The sequence below is a fragment of the Lates calcarifer genome, linkage group LG20, assembly GCF_001640805.2.
Source record: "Lates calcarifer isolate ASB-BC8 linkage group LG20, TLL_Latcal_v3, whole genome shotgun sequence".
NCBI lineage: Eukaryota > Metazoa > Chordata > Actinopteri > Centropomidae > Lates > Lates calcarifer.
In genome coordinates, this window is record NC_066852.1 from 14,028,949 (window position 1) to 14,054,841 (window position 25,893).

General features: G+C 40.0%; 1 protein-coding gene across 5 annotated transcripts in view; it reads left to right on the plus strand.

Moving 5' to 3' along the window:
* Positions 1-257: 257 nt before the first annotated feature.
* The window catches only part of nrxn2a (neurexin 2a), a 114,014-nt gene continuing 88,378 nt past the window's right edge, over positions 258-25,893 (plus strand). For all 5 annotated transcript variants that reach the window (XM_018692014.2, XM_051078528.1, XM_051078527.1 and 2 more), the window contains exons 1-3: positions 258-872; positions 22,403-23,546; positions 25,042-25,062. In XM_018692014.2, the coding sequence (XP_018547530.1) occupies positions 22,844-23,546; positions 25,042-25,062 (724 nt within the window). In that variant the 5' untranslated portion in view covers positions 258-872; positions 22,403-22,843. The remainder of the gene's footprint in view (positions 873-22,402; positions 23,547-25,041; positions 25,063-25,893) is intronic.

Consider the following 25,893-nt stretch of genomic DNA (forward strand, 5'->3'; position numbering starts at 1 on the left):
AAAATTTCAATGAAAACTGAGCACGGTAAAATGTGAGAAACAGTTAAATCTTCAGTGGAACCGGGAGAATATACTGTTAGAGCTAATATGAGTCACTGAGGAATAATGAATTAAAAACGTGGTAAGGGTTTCTCAGCCGCTGGTGAACTTTGCCTCGTGCCTTGGTCGAGGACACTTAAGCAACCTGAAGAGAGGACAGGGTGGGGTTGATAAATTGGGAGAGAGTGGGGGGGGGGTTGCTTGAAACTGTCTCTTACCGCTAGGTCACCCGCCTACTGATAAGATGCTACTCCTATGTTGAGATGCTCCTTCTAATCTGATACATGAGATGGGGAATTAAAACTGTACCTGCTTGACTACCAGAGGTTACGATTCCTGTGGTTAAACGCCGTTTAATCCTCCATGGCAACGCCGCTGTTAGTTTGATGGGGAGCAGGATTGGTCAACACCGGCTGACCGCGCCCTCAACCCATATAAGCTACCTACCAAACTATTACCATCAAGTGTCGGGGGAATGACGGCTCTGCTGCTGCTGCTGCTACTGCTGCTGCCGCCGCTGCTGCTGCTACTGCTGCTGCTGCTTTCTGTGCGGCGGGGGAGAGAGAGCATCTTTGTCTGTACTGAGGGGCTGTGGGCTTCCCTGCCTGCCTGCCTCCATCGACACAGCAACATCTCAAGATAAGAAGACTATTCTTTTCTGAAGACAAGAGGTCGCGTATTCATCTTCCGCATTCATCTCTACTCGTTTTTAGGGTATTTTTTCCCCCTCTTCTCTGTCCCCCTACTCTCTCTTTTGTGCTTGTGTTTGCCTGGCTGGAATAATCAAACCACCCTCGCTGTATCCATGTGTCGGATCGCTGGATGAAGCACAGGTAAATGACACCGCGCGCACACACACACATACACACACACACCTCCTACACAGAAACGACCTTATGGACGGCGGGTAATTAGCTTTAAAGCGTGCTGCGGTAGAGAAGCTACAAGATAAGCCGCGTTGTATTTGTGTGTGTGTATATATACATGTGTGTGTGTTTTTTCAATGTCAGTGGTCCGGAATTGTTTGTTATGCCAATTCGGGGGGATGGTGGTGCTGAGCAGCTGCTCACCCAATTACTGACACTTCTCTTGGGGGTGTCTAGTGAAGATTTTACTTAATGTAACCAGAGATGAATCAGATTTGAAGCCAACCTTCTTTGTTATCAGTGTTTACAGTCAGTTGAGGTGGGTGGAGGAGAGGTAATGCTTTCCAAATTCAACACGGCTGCGGATGAGGTCGCTTAATTGCGTGCCGGAAGACATGCCCTGTGGTTGGGCTACAGCACGTACAGTGGTGGCTTTTCCTTTGAATAAAAAAGGCTGCAGCCCCGGCAGAAACATGGAAACCAGCTACATAATCTATTGTTTGATTCCACCAGATGCCACATGCTGGGATGCCTTGGTATGAATTATACATATATATATATATATATATATATATATATATATATAAGTGAAGTTAAGGTGGTCTTTGAGTCATGCAGCATTCAGGGCCCTTGTCTCTGAGACGCTTGAGGTAGCATATTTATTATTGAGAGGGATTTCATGTTCTGTGCCAAAGGATCGGCCAGTTTAAAGATAGGAAGGAGAGAGACAGACAGAGAAGGGAAAACAGAAGCTGAGTCAAGAAGCTGCCACATCATCTGCAACAAAGGCAGCTTCCCTGAGCGAGCGACACCCCCCGTCTAAAATATTATCCTTAAAAAAAATAAAAATAAAAAAAATAATTCAGGCTAAAGTTGTGAGCCGAGAGGAAAAAGGTTTCTTATACCTGTTTGATGCAGCTCAAAACCCACACCCCCATAGGAAGCTGCTGCTGCTGCCTCCTCCTCCAGCAGATTGTATGGCACCAGTTCAGGAGGGTTGACCATTGAAGAAGAGGAGGTGGTGTGGTTCAAATAACAGCAAAGCCTGGGCTCCAAGATACTAAATGTTTTTTTTTCCTCCATACTAATTTACAGCACTGCATATTGTAAGTGGATGAATGTGAATGAACAGAGAGAGGCAGTTTACTTAATCATTGTCCATTGTTCACTGGATTGCATAAATTGGTTTAGTGTAAAATTTTAATATCATAATTGTATTCAACCAAGTGTTTGTTTTCTTTTTTGACTGACTTCAGTGCTATCGCTCGAAATGGCGATGAGTCTAGGGGCCCACAGCCTGATATTCCCCCGCGACAATTAGATTAATTTATCACAAAATGAAAGAGGTGAGGTGCCCAAGATTCTGAGCACATGTCGCATACATACTGCTGCCCTTCCTGCACCTCCTTATTTGCTTTGCAAATTCTGCTCCAACAGTAACACAATGCAATTTGTTGCTGAGTTTCCTGAGTGGGGAAACTGAAATCAGTGTATTCACAGATCAGGCACAGAACACTTACTAGCTCTCAGATCTCCAGTTCACCTGAAATCGGTGACCACCTCTGCCCGTGCCGTTGCATGCAGTATTTCAGTGCCTCACTCGTGGACAGTGCACAAGTGTGATCCGCTGCATGTTCTCCCATTAACGCTTTCTGTCTTGGCTGCACTCTTAAGTCCCCGCTAGTTGAGCTGACACGCTCATTTAAAAACTATTCCATTCCTCAGTGAGCCACTTAGTTTCCTAAACAAGAGCCATGTTGATAACATTGCAAGTCTTGGCTTGCAAACAGTGAACTAATGCAATGCTGAGTATGACTTTTTGTGCATATAGTGTTGTTATGGTGATATTTTTAGACAGCAGGAGTACAGCAGCAGGGTGTGTCACAGTCTTGGCTTTTTGTTTTCCTATTTGTTGTACTGCATTTATTTTTCCTTCGGCCATGCTTCATTTATATTTGCAGCTCAGTACAATTTACATGTTTATTTTTGTTTCCTATCAGCTCTGTTTTGACACAGGAAATGTCTTGCCAAGATTTTACTCACCACCCAGTATTTTTGGTGCTTTCAGTGTCATCTTAACAACACTTGTGTTGCTATGATCTGACTCACAAGACATCTGTCTCTATCACAGCTCACAGTCTCTAAGATTTAAGAGTATGGATAGCGTTAGTGAATTAAAAAAAAAGAAAAAAAGAAAATGGTGTCACTGCTGCTACAACAGCAACTAAACTTACACTACTCGTACTGATACTGAAAATGTTTTATGGCCCATCTTATTACTTTACTTTCAGCTTAATATTGTGCTTAAGTCACTTATGTGACTTTTACATTAGTCTGGCATCTGCTGAGTATGAAAAGCAGCTAATGTTTGCAATTAAGATATCTCCCATAAAGCACCAGCCAACATGCAAAGAGAGATGGATGATCGGATGGCACTAAGGCTTGAAATAACGACAGGGCAGAGTTGACGTGGTGTGTGTGCATGTGTGTGTGTGTGTCACAGCTCAATAGCTTCAGCACGCGTACTGGGGAAGTGGAAGGTTACAGATATTGTGTGGCATTGCGAATCGTGTCGCTTCCTCTCTATCATACCCCATCAAGGTCATATCCACAGACTGAAAGTGGTGGCCCTGGCCTTTTCCACTCCTGGCTCTGGCAGAGGAATGGGGCCCGCGGACCACTGCTGCTTCTAATCAGGGCTGACGCGTGACTCAGTTGCATGCCAGCTGCACAGCCAAACAGGGATTATGTCCCTGGATGGTGAAGACAAAAAAAAAAAAGGTCACTGTTGAGATCTTTGTCTCTCTACACCTTTGGCGAGTTTGGGTTATTTAATTATTTGTGCGTTATTTCTAATGAACTTTGCTCAAGTGACAGAGATGGAATACTTAAATAACTGAATTTCTGAACACGATACGAGGCATGTAGCTGCCAGCCATATAGTCAGAGTTGTCACACCACCAGCGCACTGTTGGTTAAGTTGCAATCTGGGTCATTGTGCCATTTGTTTTAAGGGGTGGCTAGAAGGATGTAAAACAGTAATAAAGTCCAGATATGGACACTGAAATAGCTAAAGAGAAATCAGTGGCAATATACATACGCAGTGGCAACTGATTTAGGAAGCTTGATTGATATTGTTCTATATCTGTGAAATAATAGTCAGTGAAATTGCTAGTTATTTTCACCACAGGTGGTGCAGTAGGTGGAAAGGAGCGGAAGGTGGTCTATAATTTTCTGTAAGCAGAATGCTACTGAGGATTCAGCAAAGGTTGGTACATTGGAGCCTGTCACACTGGGAGAGGCGGTGACAGAAATGTTTTTTGAAAAGAGCTCAGCTGTGATTCATTAAATATGTGCATGACAAAAATGTACCAGATCAAATTTTAGCTTAAGACAATGCAGCCATTTTGAAGAATGAAGAGTGAGGTTTTCTTTTGTACTTTTTTTTCCAATATTTTTAAATGATAAAATCCTGAGTGCTCCTGTGCATTATTACAGAACAATACAGTCTTACTCAATTGAAAATATCCTGTATTGTAAGGATAGAAAGGACCACTGAGGAGTTTAGTACAATGAGGAGAAGAATGAGTGAAACTCAAACCTTTGATATTATCTGTCTTTAATATTATCATTCAGAAAGTCAAGGCCAGGCTCACATATGATAGCTCAGAGGGCAGCGACTTACAATGTTAATAGTGGTAAAATCATATTTGGGCACAGTAGAAACAAGCATTGCTATGTGGAGCCAACGCAGCTCCTAAGGTTGACACCAATCGGCCTGTGGTCCTGATTAAGAAGCTACTGTAGACCAGCAATAATAAAGAGGAATGAAAATCAAGTGATATGTGTTTGAAGTCACACAGTTTAACTTTGCACAGTTCTGTTAATCCAACCAAAATAGCATACAGAATAATGAGCTCTTAGAGTGCAGATAAAAGCCCCTGAAGGTGATATTTATAATAAGCATCCACTATCACACTTAAGATATGTGACCCAGTAGCTAAAGAAAGCAGGGTTGTCTTTCTGTTCCATTCAGGTGTATTTTAGTGCATTTGGAAGTGTTGCATTATAGTGCAAATGTAAGTATTTCAGCTCATCTATCGTTGTTACCGTGTGACAGCATGAGAAAAGGAAGCTGAAACTGCACTGTTAACCAAAATGTGCCCAGGCAGCATAATCAGTGCCCTTAGAGATATAAAACACAATATCACCCTGTCAGGATATACATTATGCAGTTACAGTGCTCACAAGACAGCAATGCAACGAGGCCCAAATCTGCTACACAGCACTGATATGGAAACTCTAGAGGTGGTAAAGAATAACAACTACTCTGTGTGCTCTAGTTACTGTATTATTTTGAATCTGCATTTTTACTATAATACAAGCAGCGCTCAGCTATGTGTTCTAGATTCTGTCTGGCATTTTGGCTGTCATACAGTTAAGGTCATGATATACTTTGTGTGTTTTCCTAATTCCAAAAGCTAAATTACAGTTAAGTGGCGCAAATTGGGGAGCTTAATTGACTGTGAAAGACCCAGTCTTTCCTAAAATACCATCACATTACTGTATATTGATATACTGTAGCACAATATAAAGGTGGTGTTTGATCACGAATGCTGTGATATTTGGGTTTGTCAGGTGTCATATTTGTTTTTGCCGTCCCTAAATCCAAATAACACTTTAGTAATAAATGTCAACGAATCAGCCCAACAACAGACCAGATCAATATTGCATTATTCATGATAGCGCTACAGTTAGCTTCCTTTACAGTGCATCAGTGTCACCTTTAAAGAAACATGTGCATGTGCCAGTTTTTTTTTTCCGCTAAAACACCTGTGACATGATGAAGGTTAAACATTCAATCTTGGCTGACTGTCAGCATGAGAATACGATTTATCTGCATCACCTCAGCAGCCGCTTGAAATTTAAGAAAGAAGGAAAGAAAAAATCCCGGCTACAGTTTGGCCAGTTGAAACGTTTTGATTGAACTTGCATCAGATCTGTTGCCAGAGACTTCTGACAGGGCTGCCGAGGTCTTACACTATCTTAGTTGCAGATCGCTCGATGAATCTTTCTCTTTCATTCCAGACATTGCTCTCGGTGGCACAGGCATTCATCTTTTTTGGAAAGGTAGCTTGTGTGTTGGGGTGGGTAAAAACAAGAAGAGAACAGAAAAACCTGGTCAGCCATTGTAAATTGTGTTATAGGAGTTGAGGTTAAAAGAGCAGAGCCCTGGGAGCTTTCTTTTCTCTCTCCTCATCACATCACGTTACAGTGGATGGCAGATTTACGTGGACGCAATTGAACAGTGAGTGGCATATCAGGCTGGGTGTGAATCAAGAGATTTTTAGCAGCTGCCTGGCTGTCCATCCATCATGCTGATCTCTGCCTGTGCCTGAACCGGGCCTGTCACACTTAGATGGCCAACTGACTGCAGCATGGGGGATAGCGTGGTAAACACTGGGACAGTCATTTATTTCAATTCACTCTGTGTCTGCAGGCGTCTCTCATGGGGAACAGATTCATGCTAATTCGTTATAGTATGCATCGGAAATCTCATCTAATGCTGCATTGCAAAATCAATCTTATCCTTGCCCGAGGCTGCTTCATCTATAAAGGCGTTTGTCTCGTGTGTCCTACCTGTGTGAGGAGGCTCTGCGCCGTATCAATGTCAGCATTCATTGGGTCTTAGTGGAGCTTTCTGATCCTGGCCAAGAAGCTGTTACCCAAGATTAACCCAGACTTTGCTGTTGCATGGCTGCCGAAGAGCAGATGTGTACGTGTATTTGTGTGTGTGTGTTTGTCTGTGTGCGTGTGTGAGAAGAAAAGAATCGCGGAGTAGGATGTTTGCTCTCTCCCACTCTCCGTTTTGTCTGGTGGCATCTTCTTCAGGATGAGATGTGACAGCACTGGGTGATCTAATCACGGATGTCATAGCATAGCTGCTTATTAACTGAAATTTCAAGGGCAAACATTTCCATCATTAGTAGTATACTATATAAATGGGCGAGCTCTGTGAGCGAGCGCAGTGCTGAATGATGGCTCCTGGTAATGTCACTGAAGCACAGGAGGGACCAGTTGCCTCTTATTATTTTGTGCATATATTTGTCTTTATGAGGAGCTAATTTACAGAACACGCATCAATACGTAGCGTTCTACTAGAGGACAAAATCTCAGCGGCAATTCCTTCCTTCCTTGAGAGTTGAGAGGGAAGGAACTGTCATATATAGTAAAAATCACTTGGGTTGCTGTCATGATGGTTATGTTCTAGGGTATTTGCATATTCAGAGTCCTGAAGAGGCAGTCTGAAAGATGTGCAGGTTTATGAAGTTTCACATTAACAGAAAGACTTCAGTGATCTTTGATATTCTGTGCACTAAATGTTAAGTCCCTGACAGTGTATTTTCTCTTCATTGCTTTTGGATCAGTGTATGTTTTGACAGTTTGAAAAACCCTACATCTTAACCGAACTGCTCTTGGAGTGTATACGCGCGTGTTTATCTGTGTGTGTAGTTGCTTGAGTTCTTCCAGGGATCTCCCAGCAGTGAGCTGTAGCACACTGGTGATAACAGACTTGATAAATGCTGTCAATATTTATATTTCATTTTCAGAATTTTTTTTGTTCTGTTTTCTGGCATCATATTTTAGCCTCTGCCACGTTAAATAAGAGGATGACCATACTTGTAATAATGAAACTCCATCTATGAACAACAAAATGATTTCTATTTTCTAATTGTCAGTGATAGAGGTTCACTGTGCTGTTCTGCTTTCAACCATGCTGGTACAGTGGCTCTAACGAAATTACAGTTGTGTAGTCAGTTAATGGATTATTTATTGATCGAAAGTATATTGGCAACTATTTTGATGATCTGAAATTGTAATTGTTTAGAGGATCAGTGTGTAACATTTATGGGGATCTATTGGTAGAAATAAAATATAATATACATAAATATGGCAAACCATCTTTTGTTGTGAATGTAGGTCTATAAACTAATTGACTAGTCTTCACTTGACGGCCACCGTAGATGCCTAGATGCCACTAAATCCTACACTCGGGTCCTTCAAGTCGTTTTTCAAACAAAATCACCAATGGTTTGTTGATAGTTGCAGGTTCACAGGTGTGGAATTTGCTCATACATTTTAGTGAATTTTTGGTGAGAAAAAACAAGACATTTAACATAATTGTAACCTTGCATCTAGTATATTGTGATGTGACTTTTCCTCCTTTTTATAGACCAAACAATCAGTGGATCATTAAAACTATAACTGGCTGATGAATCAATAAAGAAAATAGTTGAGTTGGTAAACTAAGAGTTGTGTGTGTGTGTGTGTGTGTGTGTGTGTGTGTGTGATGAGCATTATCGCTCCATGTGGTTGCCACAGTGGCTATAGCCTTTCAGTGTGTATAATAAGGGGGAAATGTAGGGTTCCAACTGACCAACAGACTATTATTACAAGGACCAATCATGATCGTCAACGTTATGCTGCATTCAGACTGATTTAGGCTCTGCATGAAAAATCGTAGGCCTCTCATTCATTTGAATGAGGCCAGTCTGGCAGCACAGCAGGGGTGTCAACATAGAGGAGCCTGGCAAAGAAAATATATAGCCGTCTAGGAAAAAAAAAACAAACAAAAAAAAAACACTGAACCTAGTTCAGGCACTGCAGTGGCCATTTGCACACATGTAAACAGTGTATTTCTGCTGTTTACCTCACATTTTATTTAATTGCCAATGTGGTGTATAATAGAGTCTCATAGTATTATAAACCTTTGTGCAGTGTTTTTGCATCTAAGAGGCCTTTAAAGTCATGGATCTGTTACTTGAATATCCTGTATTTCATGTCTCACCAATACCTAAAGCATCACAGCCCCACCCATGCAGCCCCTTTGCGTCACTTTAATGCAGGACTGATTTTTGATCTGAGCACCTGCTTAGACAGGAAGCATTTTGGTACAATATCAGCACAGTAAGATATTACACTATATCATCAGAATATCAAATGCATTCATGAGGCTAAAAGATTTTCCCACTCATTCCTACATTGGCTTACCTGTGTGAGATTGACAGCATCTGACTAAATGGCGCTCCACACACCATCCTCTGCTCGTCCACACACATCACTCACGCCATTATGTGCGGAAACAGGGTAGAGTGGGTGGCAAGCGGAGAATGTCTTTTCAGCCGGTGTTTTCAAAAAGACAGCAAAGACGTTCAGTTCTGTTCAGTGGCTATCATGTTCTGTATGTAATCATTTTTTTCCCCCAAGCACTGAAATATGAGTGAATAAATCTAATGTTGACAGTAGATATGCAGCTAAATTCTGTCTAATGATGTTTCCTAGACTTTGTATGTCAGCTCAGTCCCTGATAGCCACAACCTGACCTCCACCCCTGTGTGTGATGAGGGTGGTACTCTGATCCTGCTGGATTGGAAAGAGGCTGTGATTACTGCATGTTCATTTTCCAGTGTGCAGACAGTATGAACTGGATGATGCATGCTGTCTTGTCATTTAAAGCAATTTCTTTTTGTTGTGGGAACCCAACCAAATTGCATCTCTGAGGAAAGCATTTCAAATGGTATTATAGTTATAACTATGTAGCAAGCAGATGTGCATGCATTTTATCCTTTCTTACGCCTACAGTACATTTACATTTACTTAATGAGGGTACTGTGCACAGTACCATGTTTATGCTTGTAGCTAGTGTTATGTAGTTAGCTACCTAATTACCTGGCTTGCTGGTTTGTGAAAATGTCAGCTGTTCCAGTGCCCTATGCCACAGAGAAAATGGAAACTCCTGCTCTGTTGACATGCACTCACTCTATGGCCAGTATACTGTTCCAGCAGTTAGTCAGACACTTTAAATTGGTTGTTCAGCCCGAGTGTGGTTCAAGCCACAATGCCATATCTGCTCATATTTATCACACTTAAATGTACAGGTGCGGCAAGAACACAGCTTTTTCTTTGTGTGCCTGTATCTGTAGGAGCTCTCCTAGCAAGACAAATTGGCAGTTTGTGAAGAAAAATAATGGCATTCACACACCACCACAACAAATGTTGCAAAAACAGTTTAACACAATTGTTGGTGTTTTGTGTTATTGTTGACAATTTACAGTTGAAATCCATAATTTTAAACAGCTGCTTTCATGTCACTGATAAATAAATAAGAAGAAGATATAGAAATAACTGAAGAGAGTACACATACAAACATTTTCAGTGCTACAGATATTGGAAGGGTTATATATCATTCTGTAAATTATACAACATATAAATCATCAGGATAACAGCTGATGGAGAGATATGAGTTAACGGTCAAGAAGAGGATCAAGTGGATGATGAGGATAAGGATAATGACAGCCGCGTTGATGATGAAGACTACGTATATGCCTGATGGCGGGGGTCGTGATGCTGCTGTTGCAGATGTTGATGAGGACGGTGATTATATCTAAGCTTGCAGCTGAAGCAAAAAGCCTTCCACAAATGCAAAACATCTGTGAAAGTAATATGCAGAGAAAATCACAACTAAAAGCAAGGGCTTAATAGCTAGGCATGGTTTAAAATTTATCATTACTGTGCCAGTGTGATATATTAATTTGGAACCAATACCAAAATGATATGTTTGTCAATAACTTCATTTGAGGAATATAATATAATTTTTTCTTTTTAATTAACAAAATAGGCCAAGGACCCAGCACTATTAAAGAAAAAGTTCCACATTTTAGAAACGTACTGGAAATGGGGGAATAGCTTCACTGTCCAAAGGTAACAAAATTCACCTACCAGCACATCTGAATTGCACTAATGACACATTGTGTAGAAGAATGATGAAGCCACATTTTGCAGGGAATTTTGTGCCACACTATTGCTAGGTCTGGATTAGTTGCCTGGCAACTACTAGACTCTCTAGGTCCTGACCAAGAAATTGTAATTTTCCCTGTTTCCCACAGCCATTATGCTAACTTAAGTTAGCTGACTACAGGCTGTAGGTTCATATTTACTATACAGACCTGAGAGTGGTGTCAGTCTAAATCTCAGGAAGAAAATAGGCTGTTATGGCCTTGTTACGGAGTTTTCCTTCACATGTTGTCTTAACACAAGCAGTTATGCAAGAGCTTTTGATTAATAAGATATCCCCTTAAATGAACAATAGGTGCCAGGCTAGCATATTTTTTCCTTTTCTTTTTTTGATTCATTTTTTCTTCATTCAACATTAGCACAACATCTATTGTATGTTGCGTGTCCTCGCACCAAACGGTGTCAACAGTTTTCCAACCCTTTCTTGCCCTGGTGACATCAATGTCAACATGTTGACATTGATATGAAGGAAAAAATAAAGCCGCCGGATATGGTCAAATGAATATGGGGGCCAGTGCACAGCTAACAGTTTTTTCACAGCAGTCAAACTGGCAAATTAAATACACTTTTATTGGGTTGATAGTGGATAAGAAGAATCATCATTCAATGGTCTGGGACAACAAGGTATTTTGATGTTAAGTAAATGATTGATGGAAGATGTTGGGTAGCAAATCAAATCTATCAAATGTTTTATTTTCTATTCAATGGCCAGCTGCAAAAGCTCATACTGTAATACTGAGACCACGGAAGATTACCACACAAATGACAAATCCATCATCGCTGATGGAATGGCAACTCAGCTCAACTCTGTCACCCTACCCACCAAAGAGGACACATTCTCAGAAAAAGATAAATACTAAATGTCATCTATGAGTAATTAAAGTTTCAAGTCTCACTCCAGCCACTATAGATGAGTGCATGCCCATCATAAAAGATTGAGTTATTCCAATGATGTTGTCTCCAAAAAAAGACCAAGGACTGAGGAGAAAGCAGAAGGAATAAAATGTAAGATTCATAAAGCTGGGAGAAGAAGAGAGAGTGTTGTTTGCAACATGACATACATTTGAAGTTGGGGCACTGTCATGCACTGTGAAAAATATGGATCTCACTACAAACACTGAGAGCCTGGAACTAAAATGCAGATGCCCACAGGAGGCATGAAACAGCATCAGTATGTTTCAATTACGACTTCTACCAAATAATCATGCTTTCCTACGTGTCAGGGGAAAAGGGGGGTAGTGTTTACTGAGTGAATCACAGCATACATCAGAAGCCAGGAAACAAGAGGCAAGGTGACACATATGAAGAGAAAAAGGATCACCTTAAGTGTTTCATGGGTGAGCTGTTGGGAAGAAAACTGTATCACCAGGGCTCATATTGGGATGACAGCAAATTAAAACCCAGCTCTGTTTTTGCTTGTTAAGAAATGGAAAATGAGCTCCTCTTGAGCATGTGCCCATAAAATACATATAAAAATATGCTTATAAGCTTTCTTGTTGATACAATGAGACGATTGGTACCAATCACACAGTGAAATATGAAGTTACTGCTGTTAGCTTAGCCTGAAGACTGGAAGCGAGGGGAAATTGCTAGCCTGGCTTTGTATGCCATCAAAGGAGGACAGTGCAAAAAACAATCTGCAATTTGTTCTCAAATGTAAACCACAAAGCCAAACTACCCTATAAATGCCACTAATTACTGTCATCTCATATTAGATTTAATTGGAATCTAGTATTATGCTCTTCTTCTTCTCTAACCTTAAAACACAAACTTTGTAAATTGTTTAGAATTCAAGCTGTGCTTTTAAACAAACTGCCAAATGATACAATACAGATACTTTAAGACAGCTGGCTTTTACTGTTAAAAGATGTTGACTTCTCTATAGATCTCCTAACTTGTAAACATGAGAGAAAAGAAATGAAAAGGAAGGAAATGGGTAAATAAACAACATCGTTGTCAAATTACTGCTGGGAAAAAGTACAGATAACCTGGACTGACTTCTGTAAACAAATATTGCAAATTACTTTACACTGACCTTTGAATGGAAATGGTCCTGCTATTCACCTTTTAAATAGCAAGGTGGTTCATGTCAAACACAATAATGCATTAATGCAGTTGAAATTCATTTGGCATTTGTGCTGCTTTTATCTGACAAGATAAAAAACGTATGATTAAATTCAATTAAATTCAATTAAAGTGGCTGTACTTAAAAATAAAACACGTCTTCTGGTAGATCGGTTGGTCCCCCACTTTTGTCCAGACTAAAATATCAGAAAACTTTTGGATGGGCTGCCATAAAATTTGGTACAGACATTCATCATCCCCAGAGGATGGATCCTGGCACTTTTTTGTGGATTTGAGTGAAATACTATGAACTATTACAGATTGAAATTTGGTTCAGAATAGGGAACGGTAATGGTTTGATTAGGTTTAAGTACAAAAACTCCTTGGTTAAGTTTAGGGAAAGATGGTGGTTCGGGTTAGAATAAGTACTTTGTTAAAGTTAGAGGACATTCATCATGTTTCAATACTAAACATGAAGTTTGTTTGCAAGGTTGTGATATGGTCAAAGAACAGTGACGACTATTGCTTTCATGTAAGAAACAAACAGTTTTTTTTTGTGGACTCATCTGTCAACCCAAACTTTGTCCCCCTAATGTAGACTTTGTTATTCTCTATGCTACATCACCTGACTTCCTCCTTGGCTCCCGTCATAAATACACTGGCCACTAGAAGTTGCCTAACAGTAAAACATTACTGTGGTTTATAATAAGCTGCTTGAACAGATGACCTGTGGGCTTTTTTTTTTTTTTTCCTGACTTCTCCCTCTTTAGATCCACTTTCAGTACAACCCTGTTAGATTTTTTGTATCACACGAAGAAAATAGTACTACAAAATTATCTGCTGAGTAACTTGCTTTGCCCTCCAAATTCAGTTAAAAGACCACATTTTTTAGCTCTGCTTGGACAAATCTTTGGAAAAGAATTAGCCTAGTGGATACGATAGATCCACTAGGCCATCATATTCAGCCTTGAAAAATGGACTCCGAAGGAGGAATGTGTGCTAGGACACAGCTTGCAATACTATAACAGACAGATCAGTCAAATGAATTAAATTGTGTGGATGAGATTAGATACTAGATTTAATTAACACAAAAGAAAAGGAATCACAGTTTCTTGCACATGGGCAAAGAACACATTATAACATATTAGACACAAGCACATTATAAAACTAATGTGTGGAAAGATCTGCCTGATGTGTGGAGTGCAGTTCATTGCATTGTTTTTTATATATATGTTGAATATATATGCCATATTGTGACACATACTGATAGTAGAAGACATTATTTTCTATGATAGAGATAGAGATTTCAGCAGTATCACTCAGCCCAGTTGTATTAACACATTTGTTTTTAGGTGAATTAGAAGATGAATGTCTTTTAATTCAAGTCTTAAGTTCAAGGAAACTCCTCTTCCAGGCTGGTACAGACACAGAGAGGAGTCACTGGCATGGCGAACACAGACAGAATTTATTCCAACCCAAAACCCAACAACAACAGCTCACTGAGGCTGCTTTTATAGGCGCCTAGTAAACAGTGTAAGAAGCTTCAGCTGGGCCAGACTGAGGTAGCAGCTTGTTAGAGCGATCCCACACAGCTGAGCAGCCTTCTGTGGCTTCGTCCTGGGTGCTGCAGGGTGGAGGGCGGGTACTGTCCTTGTATCTGTGCTGTAGGTCCCCAGGCAGTATCAGCGCCTGAGTGACAACCCCCTGCTGCCTTTGGCTCGCTTATATTTGCATGCATATCCTATTTATATGCTGGGCTTTCAATGCAGCATAATTTCATGCTTAAACTTTTATTTTCAACTGACCAGAACCTCCTTGAGCTCACATATGTTAAAAAAATTATTAGTATTATTGTTCACAAAAAAATGACCTTGTTATCTTATTACTCGTTAGTGCTTTCAACTAACTTTTGCATTTTCTTTGCACCTGTATAAACTATCTTATTGTGTTATTGTGTATCTTCAGAAATTTGCATTATCACACACACACATTTTGAAGTCTCTAAAGATGCACTCTGGGTAATATTTCAATCATAATTGCTATAATCATCAAATATTAGTTTCTAAATTGGCAAAAAATATTTGTATATTATCAAATAGCTGCTGATAAACTTTCTTTCAATTAATTAATAGATTAACTGACCTATTGTTGTAACTCCTTCAAAACTATTTTTAACTCAGCTCAGGCTGTTTCTTAGTCTTTTCATTAATAGACAAATTATCACAGAGTCATATGCAAACTCCTGCTGGTTGTGTGACTTAGTGTGATGAATGAATATGGTGGTGTGGGAGGAACAATAAGATGGTGAAGAGTGCAGGACCATGGGAAAGCAATTCTGGGGACTTCCCTCGAGGCACATAAACTGTACCTGTAGTGTGATAGTTTATGATTCGGATCACATTCATAGCATCAAACTGCTTACCCTGATTTTATCTCTGTGTTGGTGTTAATGGTTTTAAAAGCCTTGGTGGGCTTATATCTATCTATCTATCTATCTGTCTGTCTGTCTCTCTGTCTCTCTGTCTGTCTGTCTATCTGTCTCTCTGTTTCTACTGCATTTATCTACTCTGGGTGTGAACCATTGGCTTAAAAGAGACTGGATTTAGTAGTTAGGTTGCATTTTTATTACTTTTGAACATTCATAAGATAAACATGTACAATAAAAGGTGATGAAAAAGAACACTCTGTCACTTTGAGAGGCAGTGGAAATATGATTAGTGTTCTCACTGCAATTTCTGCAAAGTCTGAACTATGCAAATCTCAATAAAACTGATGGTTTTTCTTTTGGAAGCCAAACTGCTGACATGCAGTGGACCTAAGATTTGATGGAGCATTGAAAATCTCCTGGTCACTCTCTTTGTCTGTTATGCATCAGTACTTCTTGGTGTGCTGACCCAGACAGTCTCCTGTGGTCCCTGTAAAAAGAGAACAGCTTGAAAAAAAAGCCCAAGAGATTACAGAGTTACTCCACTACATTCATGAAAATGAACATTAGATCTGTGTTTTTAAGGATTCATGACTAACTACATATCTTTGTACTTAAAGATAATGGGTAACCAGCTATCCTTGCCCTATTGGTAGAAGAAGTTTTACTGTCTCCTGGAGAACCTTGGTTAAATATGAAGAAGTAAATAAGTTCTGAGCTGTAGATTTGGAGGCAGGATAAGATTTTGTAACCAGACGTAACAGGCAACCTGTCAGCCCTTAGTTAGTGGTGAACTCTGAATTATACATGTCCCCACACTTTGTCCTCTGAAAAGAAAGCATGTATGTTTGTGTCTTTGAGTTATTTGAAGAATTTAATCACCAGTTACAGTCTCTAATTACTAAAACATGCAACCAAACAGATGCATAAATGATTCATTATGAGACAGCAAACAAACCTATCATTTTTCTGTGTTTAATCAGCTCTACCATCAATGAAAGTCTGTGCTAAAAACATGATAGGCAGCAGCAACTATTGTCTATAATTTCTTTAATCTCTAACCCAAAGTTTCTATCAAAGGAAATGGCCCATTATATATGGGTCAATCCAAACTTTTTTCCATATTAGACCAAATTAGATTTAATTTTTAAATTGGTTAATCAAAAGTATGTGTCATTGTTGCAGTCATTTTCGTCTATGATTAAAAGTAATAATTCCTACAGCTCTTTTCTCATTTGACATGAAATGCTTTACAGTGATTCAACAGACTGTTCCATTTGTCTGTGATGTCTCATTCAGAAGATACTTCTGTATCTTAATTTAAATCAAAAGGGCTGTGAACTTGAGAAGCAAATAACAGACACAGAATAAAATGACAGGCAAGTTTTTCTCCAGACACTGATTAATTTAATGCCGTTTGATATTTGCCCTCACAGTTTGGTGCAGACATTTGACCAAGGAGATATGATGGAGGCTTTGTCCAACAGCTTAATCTCCTATGTCAAGCAATACTTGTTTCAAATGTTTACTGTGAATGGTATTCCTGTATCATTGGACCAGACAGAACAACCAACTACTGCAGCTCTGTGAAGTTTCTATTTGATTTTTACTGGTTGAGGCCTGAATTTGGAAGTAAACCTAGTTTATCGATAGAATAGTCAACTAATTTAGCTCCGATTTAGTATGATAGCACATGCATCGTACACTGAAACATTACCCAGTTACTTAATTTGTCGCTCACTTGGGAAAACAAAAGTTCGTTATGGAAATTTCAGAGGGGAGATTAGATCATTCACAACAAGAACAGAACTTGTTCCTATCTGTCTTGATAGAAAGCCTATTCTAAAATCTCAGCAGGCTTGCTTCTATATAGAAACGCCAGCTTGAGAATTATTCAAGAATTGTGTCTCACCCCATCAAAGAATAGAGGCTATTTCTGTAGCATTCTACTTTTCCTGGAATTGCTTTGGCACAGTCAAAGGGAATCTTATGCGCACACAAATGCTGTGCCAAAATGCTGTAGATAATTCATAAGATATTTGTACCTCCTCTTGACAAGTAATATCCTTAGACATTCTCTATTTTGTTTCTGGCATCACTCAGACTGGAAAGGCCTTAGGTTGAGGGAGTAAAAGATTACAGAGGTGTGGTGAGAAGTCGTTACTTGTGGCACAGCATTTACTCAATGCACAGACCCATGCTTCTAGTAGATTGGGCGTGCATATTGAGCGGGGTTTTCCTTACATTGATTCCTATAGGTCTATTGGAATTGCTTTCATAGTCTTGCAGGCTCCATTTAAAGAATGACAGGGTGTTCAACCTCCACTGGTCCTCTAATAGGAAAACTGATGAGTGAAAGGAATAGGGCTAAACAGTAGAGGAACAATAACTGTGGTACACTGGGGACAAATGTTGCCCTCTTCTGTGTTGTAACCCTAGAACCTGTTTGGGTAAAAACAAGCAATCAGTGATTAGAACACACTCAAGCATGTGAAAAGTGACACCATAAATTACATACAGTAACTATAACAGTGGAATCCTGTTAAACCTGATAATGACAAAAGAAAAGTTATCGTCTCACTCAAAGCATAGCAAAGCGCTGCATTTGCAGTTGTCAGATTTGTTAAACATACCTGTGGCAGTTGAGTGAGTTTGCAATTTCATTCACACCTCACTTCCTGTTTTACTCCTTCACCTGTTTATTCTTCAGAGGAATGCTCCAAGATCACCGCTGCGTTCACTGAAACGTTATTGAGCATCACACAACGATGCCTGTTGTTCGGTGTCAACCGTGGAATCAAGCAAAAACTGTTCAGTCCCTTCCCCTGCAGCGTTGAGTCTGTGTGAAAGCTGCGCATGCACAGCCAGTAACTGTTGAACCACCAGCCTATCTGGCTGCCCCTCTGTCCCTCCCCTATGTAGCAGGTTGACTTTTAGTAACAGCAGCTCCCTCTTGCTGAGTCTCCTCAGCACTGTAATGATAGTCCTAACAGACAGATCCTGAAGACGATCCACTGAAGAGACTGTATTGTTTGAATGTAGAAAGTTGTATGGTTGAAATCGTATTTTGTGAAGAGCCCTCCGCTCTCAATTTTTCAGTGGCCAGTCCTAAAAGTTCCATATATTCAACTGTAAGTGCTCTACTTTGGCACAGTACTTATGAGGAGCCACTGCTCCTTGTAGAAGGCTAGCAGTAGCTGAGGTGTCCCACTCCACTACAGTATCTCTTCAGTCATCTTAATCCGTTCCTCAGCTATATAGCAAGGATGGGTCACACAAGGAAAGTGTTGAATATTGAATTATGGGGCTTACTATAATATTTACAACTTGCACCTTACCGTCTTCATATCAAAATTTAAGGAGTCACACGTGATGTTAATATAACCTGACACATTATTTATAGATTAATATAACTGATATGTTTCTGCCCATTTTGTCATTAACTTGGGGCATTAGCACATTAGCATTTTGTAACAAGGTCATAGGGGGTACATAAAACAGTCCTGTGAAAATATGGTCTTCTCAGATTTACCATTCTACATGCCATTTTATAATATAAATCAAATACCATGCTTCTCATGTATAATACCATTCTTGTACTGGTATCTTGACTAGGATAAAGAATATACAATTGCACTGGCCATGGTATGAGAGCTACAAATGCACTACGGTGCAGCAGTGTAACAGTGACCATAGCACCACAGTATGAGTATGTTTGCAGTGGCATTAGTAATTGTATCCATTGTATATAGTGTTATTGTATCTCAATGATACCAATTCATTGACTACTGTTTGATCCATTTTTATGGTGTAACCATGACACTTAGTACTGTATGCTGTAGGAGTAACTATAGCATTATAATAACCATAACAAAATAATATGTGTATTGAAGTAGCATAAGAAGAACAAAGACAGCTCAGAATGAGGAGTAAGTGAAAAATAAGCCACTGTACTCTGCAGTGAAAAGGCCAACAAACCTGATTAAATTCAATTTAGTGGTGGAGGATGCACAGGAGTGTGTATCTGGGTGGGCTGTTAGAGTTGGCACCAGCCCTTGCTGAAATGAGATTAATTGGCCACCCATGGTGTCCCACCACCAGATTCTGACCGTGGTGGGAAATTGGATTGTTGCTTTTAATGAAGAAGGAGCGTGTTACCTTGTGAGAAAATCCATTAAATGTAGAGGAGGCAATGTTACATATTACAGTAACAAGCATAAATGGGAACACCTTACTTACAAGTTGATGTGTTATTATTGTGTGATCAATATAAACAATACAGTGAGTCCTATGTGGTCAGGGAGGCAGCTAACATCGGGCCCCAGTTTGAGCTCTTAGCCATATATATCATTGGATTTTGTTACTTTTTTAAAAGAGTCATGACCATATCAGTTCAGTCAGCTAAACAGTCCTGGTAAAGCCAGAAAATGTTGTGGACAATCCAACTTCTTCAGTTTCCCTTCTAAAAAGTGTTCCTCTGATAGAGATTTTCTTTTTAAAAATCTGAATGTTAGTAGGGGTTAAAAACAAGACTTCAGATATGCTAAATCAGCTGAAAAGTTTTTTACAACTGGAGTGAAATGGCATTGCCAGACTAGAATCACAAATCCCCATTGAGAGATAGGCTTTTGAATGTTTCATCTGCTCTGTGTGCGTTAGCTTAACAGTCCCTGAGATATTTTGAGCGTTGGTGAAATTGATGTGGGCAAAGGGAGTGGGCGATCACTATAGGAAACATAGGCGATGTCAAAGATGCAGATACAAAAGGATATGCATGATAAAAACAAAACACTTCCATTGAAGTTACTGTCAACATGGCCCATGGTCATACCCCACCCCCACCCAAATAATAAACCTTATTTATAGCAGCTTTTAAACAAATCCTGCCTTTAGCTATATGAATGTTGCAGGTTATCAGATCAGCAAATGTGCCAAATTAGCACTAATTTAGCGTGTGATTAATTAAACATTGATGTGTATATAAAATATTTCACAGTTTGAAATGGGCCCTGTTTTCTACTGCTTCTAGGTATGGTACATTTATGTGTCTTACAATGATATCTTGGAGCACAAGTTGCTCTTAATGAGTGTAAATGGGAGTTGTTTAAAAACCGTTATCATGGGACAAACGCTATGAAGCTGAAAGCACCACACGCCTCCTTATCTTCTTATATACATAAATACTTCTGTGTTGTTTTTCCAAATCAAAACAAGCTGAAGTCAACCACATATTTGCAGCTGCAACAGGCTCTAAAAAGCATTTCATATACGAAACCTGGCCCGGGCAAATTGCAATTCATTCTGCAAGAAGAGTGTCAGTTTTTATGACCTTCCAGGATACAGCTGTTCCCATGATAAACCTGTCTATCAGAAAGGTTTTCTCCCCCAGCCGAGAGCTTTCTGATACTTCGGGGAGAAACTGTGATGAGAACTGTGACTTTGCCGTGATGCATTCTTTTTTGTGACATCTACCTTTAGTGAATAAACCCCAATGGTGGCAGTCCCTCATCAGACCCAATAGAGGCTGTAATTCCCTGCAGATTCAAACACATATTATATTTCTCTTTTTGGCAGAGATGAAATTGGGCCACACTTGCACGAAATGCCTCTCCTCCAAGTTGAGAAATGCCTATAAATGAGAGAGAATTCAGTTTAATACAACATAAAGATTATTTCTTGCTTTCAGACATTTAGTTCTCTTTGTGGTTTATGACAAACCCTGGACTTTTAACTTGACAAATTATTTACAGTAGTCAGAACTTATTGCAGACTAATTGATTGAATCTGAATGAATCAACACTGTGTATGTAAACTGCCACAGTATCTGTATTCCTGTCTCTTCCAGAGGAGACAGGGCGACTTTGGCACATTTTGTGAATGTTAAAAGCAGAAAGCACAACATTGACTGTACAACCTTTATTTATACATCAAACATATTTTGAGTTAGATCAGCTGTACAGTGTTTTGCATGCAGTATATACAGTAGGCATCCTTGAACTCTACAGTATTGTTCCTCTTGTGCAAATTTGTTGTAATAGATTGCAGTAGCTGATTTTGGTTTTGATCACTTAATTGGATCACACAACAGCACTGCTCTTTTATGTGTTTTTAATAGGTTTTGGACAGCAGTGAGTTCTTTGGCACAGAGGTATAAGGCTACATCAGGCTGGGAGTACACAGACAATACTTGTCTGTAGGATAAATTCATTATTGGCTTTTGTTCTCTGTAGGGAAATTGTTGTTGATAATGAAAAGATAAATAAACTCTGCTCTCATCCTTTAAATACAAATTTTGTCTCTCAGAATCAGTGGCGTTTCCCCAGATGTGCTTCCACAAGATGATTAGACACTAGTTGTAGCTTTTAGCCTGAATGGTAGTAATGAGTCAGTGCAGGTCCCCAATTCATCCAAAGACTTCCGCACAACTTTGTTTGTGTCCTTAGGCCTGGGAGGCGTACCCTCTTTTGTTAACACAGAATATTGATTTTTTTTGGTTTTTTTGTTTGTTTGTTTGTTTGTTTCTAAGACAGACCTCTTTCTTTGCATCAATCCCAGCCGCTGGCCCGCATGTGTTGTTTAGCTGTAGCGTCTTAGCTTGAGCCCAGGGAGCGCAGAGGGCTTAAGGGGCTCAGCATCACTGAAGTTAGTGAGGCCATGCATTGCACCAAAACATCTGTGGGGGTGTTTATGAAACAGACTTTCCCCACCAGCTTCTTGAAAATCAGCATAGGGCTCAGCAAACCAGTGAGACCCTCTCTGTTTCCCTCTCTTGCCTGAGTGTTAAGACATGAGGTGGGGCGTCAGGATTGAGATGCTGCTTGGCCGATGTGTCATGTTGAGGGCCTGTTGCTAGAATCTACAGGCTTTAGTCGTGATCTTTATGATAGCCAGCAGTCAACAACAAGTTTTTTGAAATGGCCTATAAAAATGTGAACCACTGCTTAATGCTAAATATTGAATTCTTCTGAACAATTAAACCTCCCCATCACTCTCATCTCTGTGTTTACCTCCCTGCCATTTTAATGATTTGTCAGAGTTTGTAGTTAATTTGCCATTTTATTCATAATGACTGTAGATTATTTATCCTTTTTTGTACCATAGATTGTGAGTAATCTTCCAGCTAATCATTACACATTCTTCTTTTATGTCTTAGGATGTTAAGAGGCTGAGGAGAATGGAGGCTGTACCTAGGCTCCATGCCTAGCTAACCCATGGAGAACTGACAGGAACAGTGCTGGATGGAGGCCAAGACACTGGATGGCGAAGACGAGGAAGCACACAGTATTGTGGATCACTTGTATTGTTTGTTCTCTTTCTCAGCTGATCCAAAGTAGATGCAAAGTGTTCTGCGATGTGCCTGATTTGTTCGCTCTGTCACGTGTTGTGCATGGAAAGATGGCAAAAAGAATCAGGATAGTCACTCAAGGCTAAGGAAACGTGTGGGAGTTGCAGTCGTATATATCTGTAAATTTTAAATTTTAGAGTGATAACAAAAGAAGTGCAAACATTAGATAACATTTCCTCCTCACAGCTGTGTTGGATACATATGAATTAGAGACCACAAAGGAGCCAGTAGTTGTAGATAGTAATCATCATGGGAAGGTGTAAAGGCAAGGCTTCCTGGTTACTGTTGTTAGCTGGGTTGGTGGTAACAGGATTAGCTTTGGAATATGAGGGGGTTCCCGGTCAGTGGACGCGCTATGCCCAGTGGGACGCCGAGACAACAGGTGAGCTCAGTTTTATTCTGAAAACCAACACCAGCAAAGCACTGGTGCTCTATCTGGATGACGGAGGGAACTGCGACTTCCTGGAGCTCCTAATCACGGAAGGGAGGCTCCAGATGCGCTTCACCATCCATTGCGCCGAACCAGCCTCCCTGCACACGGAGACGCGCGTCAACGACCTGCGTTGGCACCGAATCCTCCTCTCTCGCAATCACAGAGAGACCAGGCTGGTGGTGGACAACGAGGAGAAAACAGCCGAGGTGAAGTCCAAGCGTAAAGAGATGGTGGTGGCCAGTGACCTCTACGTGGGGGGGATCTCACCTGACGTTCGTCTCTCTGCCCTGACGTCCAGCACCGTTAAATATGAGCCGCCATTCCAGGGCTTTATAGCCAATTTGAAACTGGGGGACACGCTGCCAGTACTGCTGGATGGTCAAGCTGTTCATAGTGATTTGGAGTACATATGTGAGACACACTCTCCCTGCAGCAACAAAGGCCTGTGCTCCATCAGCCACGGAGAGGTCGTATGTGACTGTATCAATACCAGCTACAGGGGAAGGTACTGCCATGAAGGTAAGAAAATATCATGTATTTTTAAATGCAAGCAGAAATGTATTTCTTATTGCAGTTTGTATGAGTTGGGGACAGACAGAATGTATGACTTTTTATATATGTTGGAGGAATGTTGTTATAATATTATTTTGTTATTGTTGTGGCTTTAAGTTGCAGTCAAACGATACCACCAGTAGGAAAACATTACAGAGTCAGTGAATTGACTCAATAATGTGAGTTATATATAATATTAGCCTCTAGTAGCAAATGGTCAGACCAGACCACTGTCATAGCCTACAGAGGTCACTCAAGTTGCAAAAGGTCACGTGTAACAGATGCACTTAATTCTTACTAGATAATAAGATAATTAACACTTAACAAACACTTAAATATCAGCAGTATACATGATAATCTTAGAGACTTAACAATGCAATCACATACAACTTCCTATAGTTAACTGTGTAGTCTTACATGATTTGCTTGTCAAACAGCTTCAACTGTGTTTGCCACTGTACTTAAGCCACTGAAAATGTTTGGCTTATAAATGGCTAAATTGTATCAATATCACACTCTATGGTCTATATCCTCTTTGAACTTCAGAGAATAATTAATAATGCCCACTTAAAACCCATCCAGGCAAAAGTATACTTGAGGGGCACTTAAAGGCTGCTTGGGGCCCGCGAGTCCAGCTCTCTTAGTGTTCACAAGTCATAGAGGATAACAGCCTGCTAATGTGACTGCTGTTTGCATGTTTTCAATGCAGAGACATTTAACAGGCTACCAAATGGATATCATTTTCTTATTTTTGGAAAGTCAACATAACAGGAAGGATGGGACTTGGCATTTTAAAGTGAGCTCAAGTCTCCCTCTTATGCAGTAATTGTTAGTTAGTCATTAATACATGTTTGGCTTTGAAGCTCTGCTGCCTTCTTCTTCGAGGTCAGGGGTCATGGGCGGGGATCTTCCTGAGTAAAAAAACAAAGTAGAATCCTGGCAGGGGCTCCTTCATTTAAACAGTGGACTCACAACCTGCAGGCCTAAAGTGCTTTTTATTGCATTCATTACAGCAGCTCATTACTGATGTGTACACCATTATATTAGCCACTACTAGAGTCTTTAATGACAACTTGCATTTTTTGTATGCCTTTTTTTAAGTAATACCATAATACCGGAGTGAATAGTGAATAGGGCTTTTAAAGCTTACCTGAAATTGTTTTGCTAAATGGCTAGTTTGAGTCTCTATCTGTGATTTTGTGTCACAGACTATACCACCATTTTTCTCAATAATTTTAATGCTACAAATGTACTAACAAAACAAAAGACCATACTCACAAGCTCTGGCAGATAACGTGCATCAATCACTGCACAGTTTGTGTTATTGAAAGAAACCGAGACCATGAAATATCCATCACCTGTGTCAGTTTTGATGTAGACTGTGGGTTTTGTGGTAGATTTACATAAACGTATCCTGCCTGTAAACATTAAACATGTCTGGTTTTCTTTATTCTTCCTGCAGCTGTCCAGAAAGAAGTAGAAGGTAAGACAATGCATTATATAACAAGCATAATGATGAGCACAATTTGTTTTCCGTGATACTCTTATTTGCAAAGGCTATTACCACAGCCTCGGTGTGTGAGAGAGTGTGTTTGGTTATTATCAGGTTGTTATTGTCAGTTTGGACTGCAGTTCTGACATCCAACAAATTAAGCTAAAAGGAGATATACTATCAGTGGTCACGAGGTCGCTAAGGAAAAAGCGCTTAATGTGCTGAATGCTCATTGTATATATAATCAGTGTGCCCAAGGTGACTGGAGAGGTCTGCGGAGTACGTGGGCGTCTCAGAATATGGGGAGCATTCATATACAGAGAAAATGACTGTACTGAGACACTTTGCTTTGTTATTTATAACTTCTGTATTTTTCCTCTTCCTCTTCAGTGCATATTTTCTGCATGTAAACTACTGTTTACTGTTAAGATTTATTAAGTATTATGTGCCATTATGCTCTGAGGTCAGTATGTGGATTGAACTCAGACATGATGGCATAAATCCCCTGGTATAACAATTGAATACAGAGGCCCTGACATTCATAAAATTGTAATAATATTTGCATAATGATATTTTTTTCATAGGTGCATATAAACATGTTTTCTTTAAGAGGAACAAATCTCCTTTGGCAGGAAAAGAGACGTTTCTCTCGTTATTGGCAACATTTTAACTCAACACAATTAAAGAGGATTGGTTTCTGATGAGGTGCACGTACCGAATGTGAAAATGAAGATTGAAAGCGAGGAGGCAGATTTGTTTAGTTGGCATCGGAGCGAGACATCCATCTCCCCAGTAAGGACTGCCGGTTCTGGTAAAAGGGCA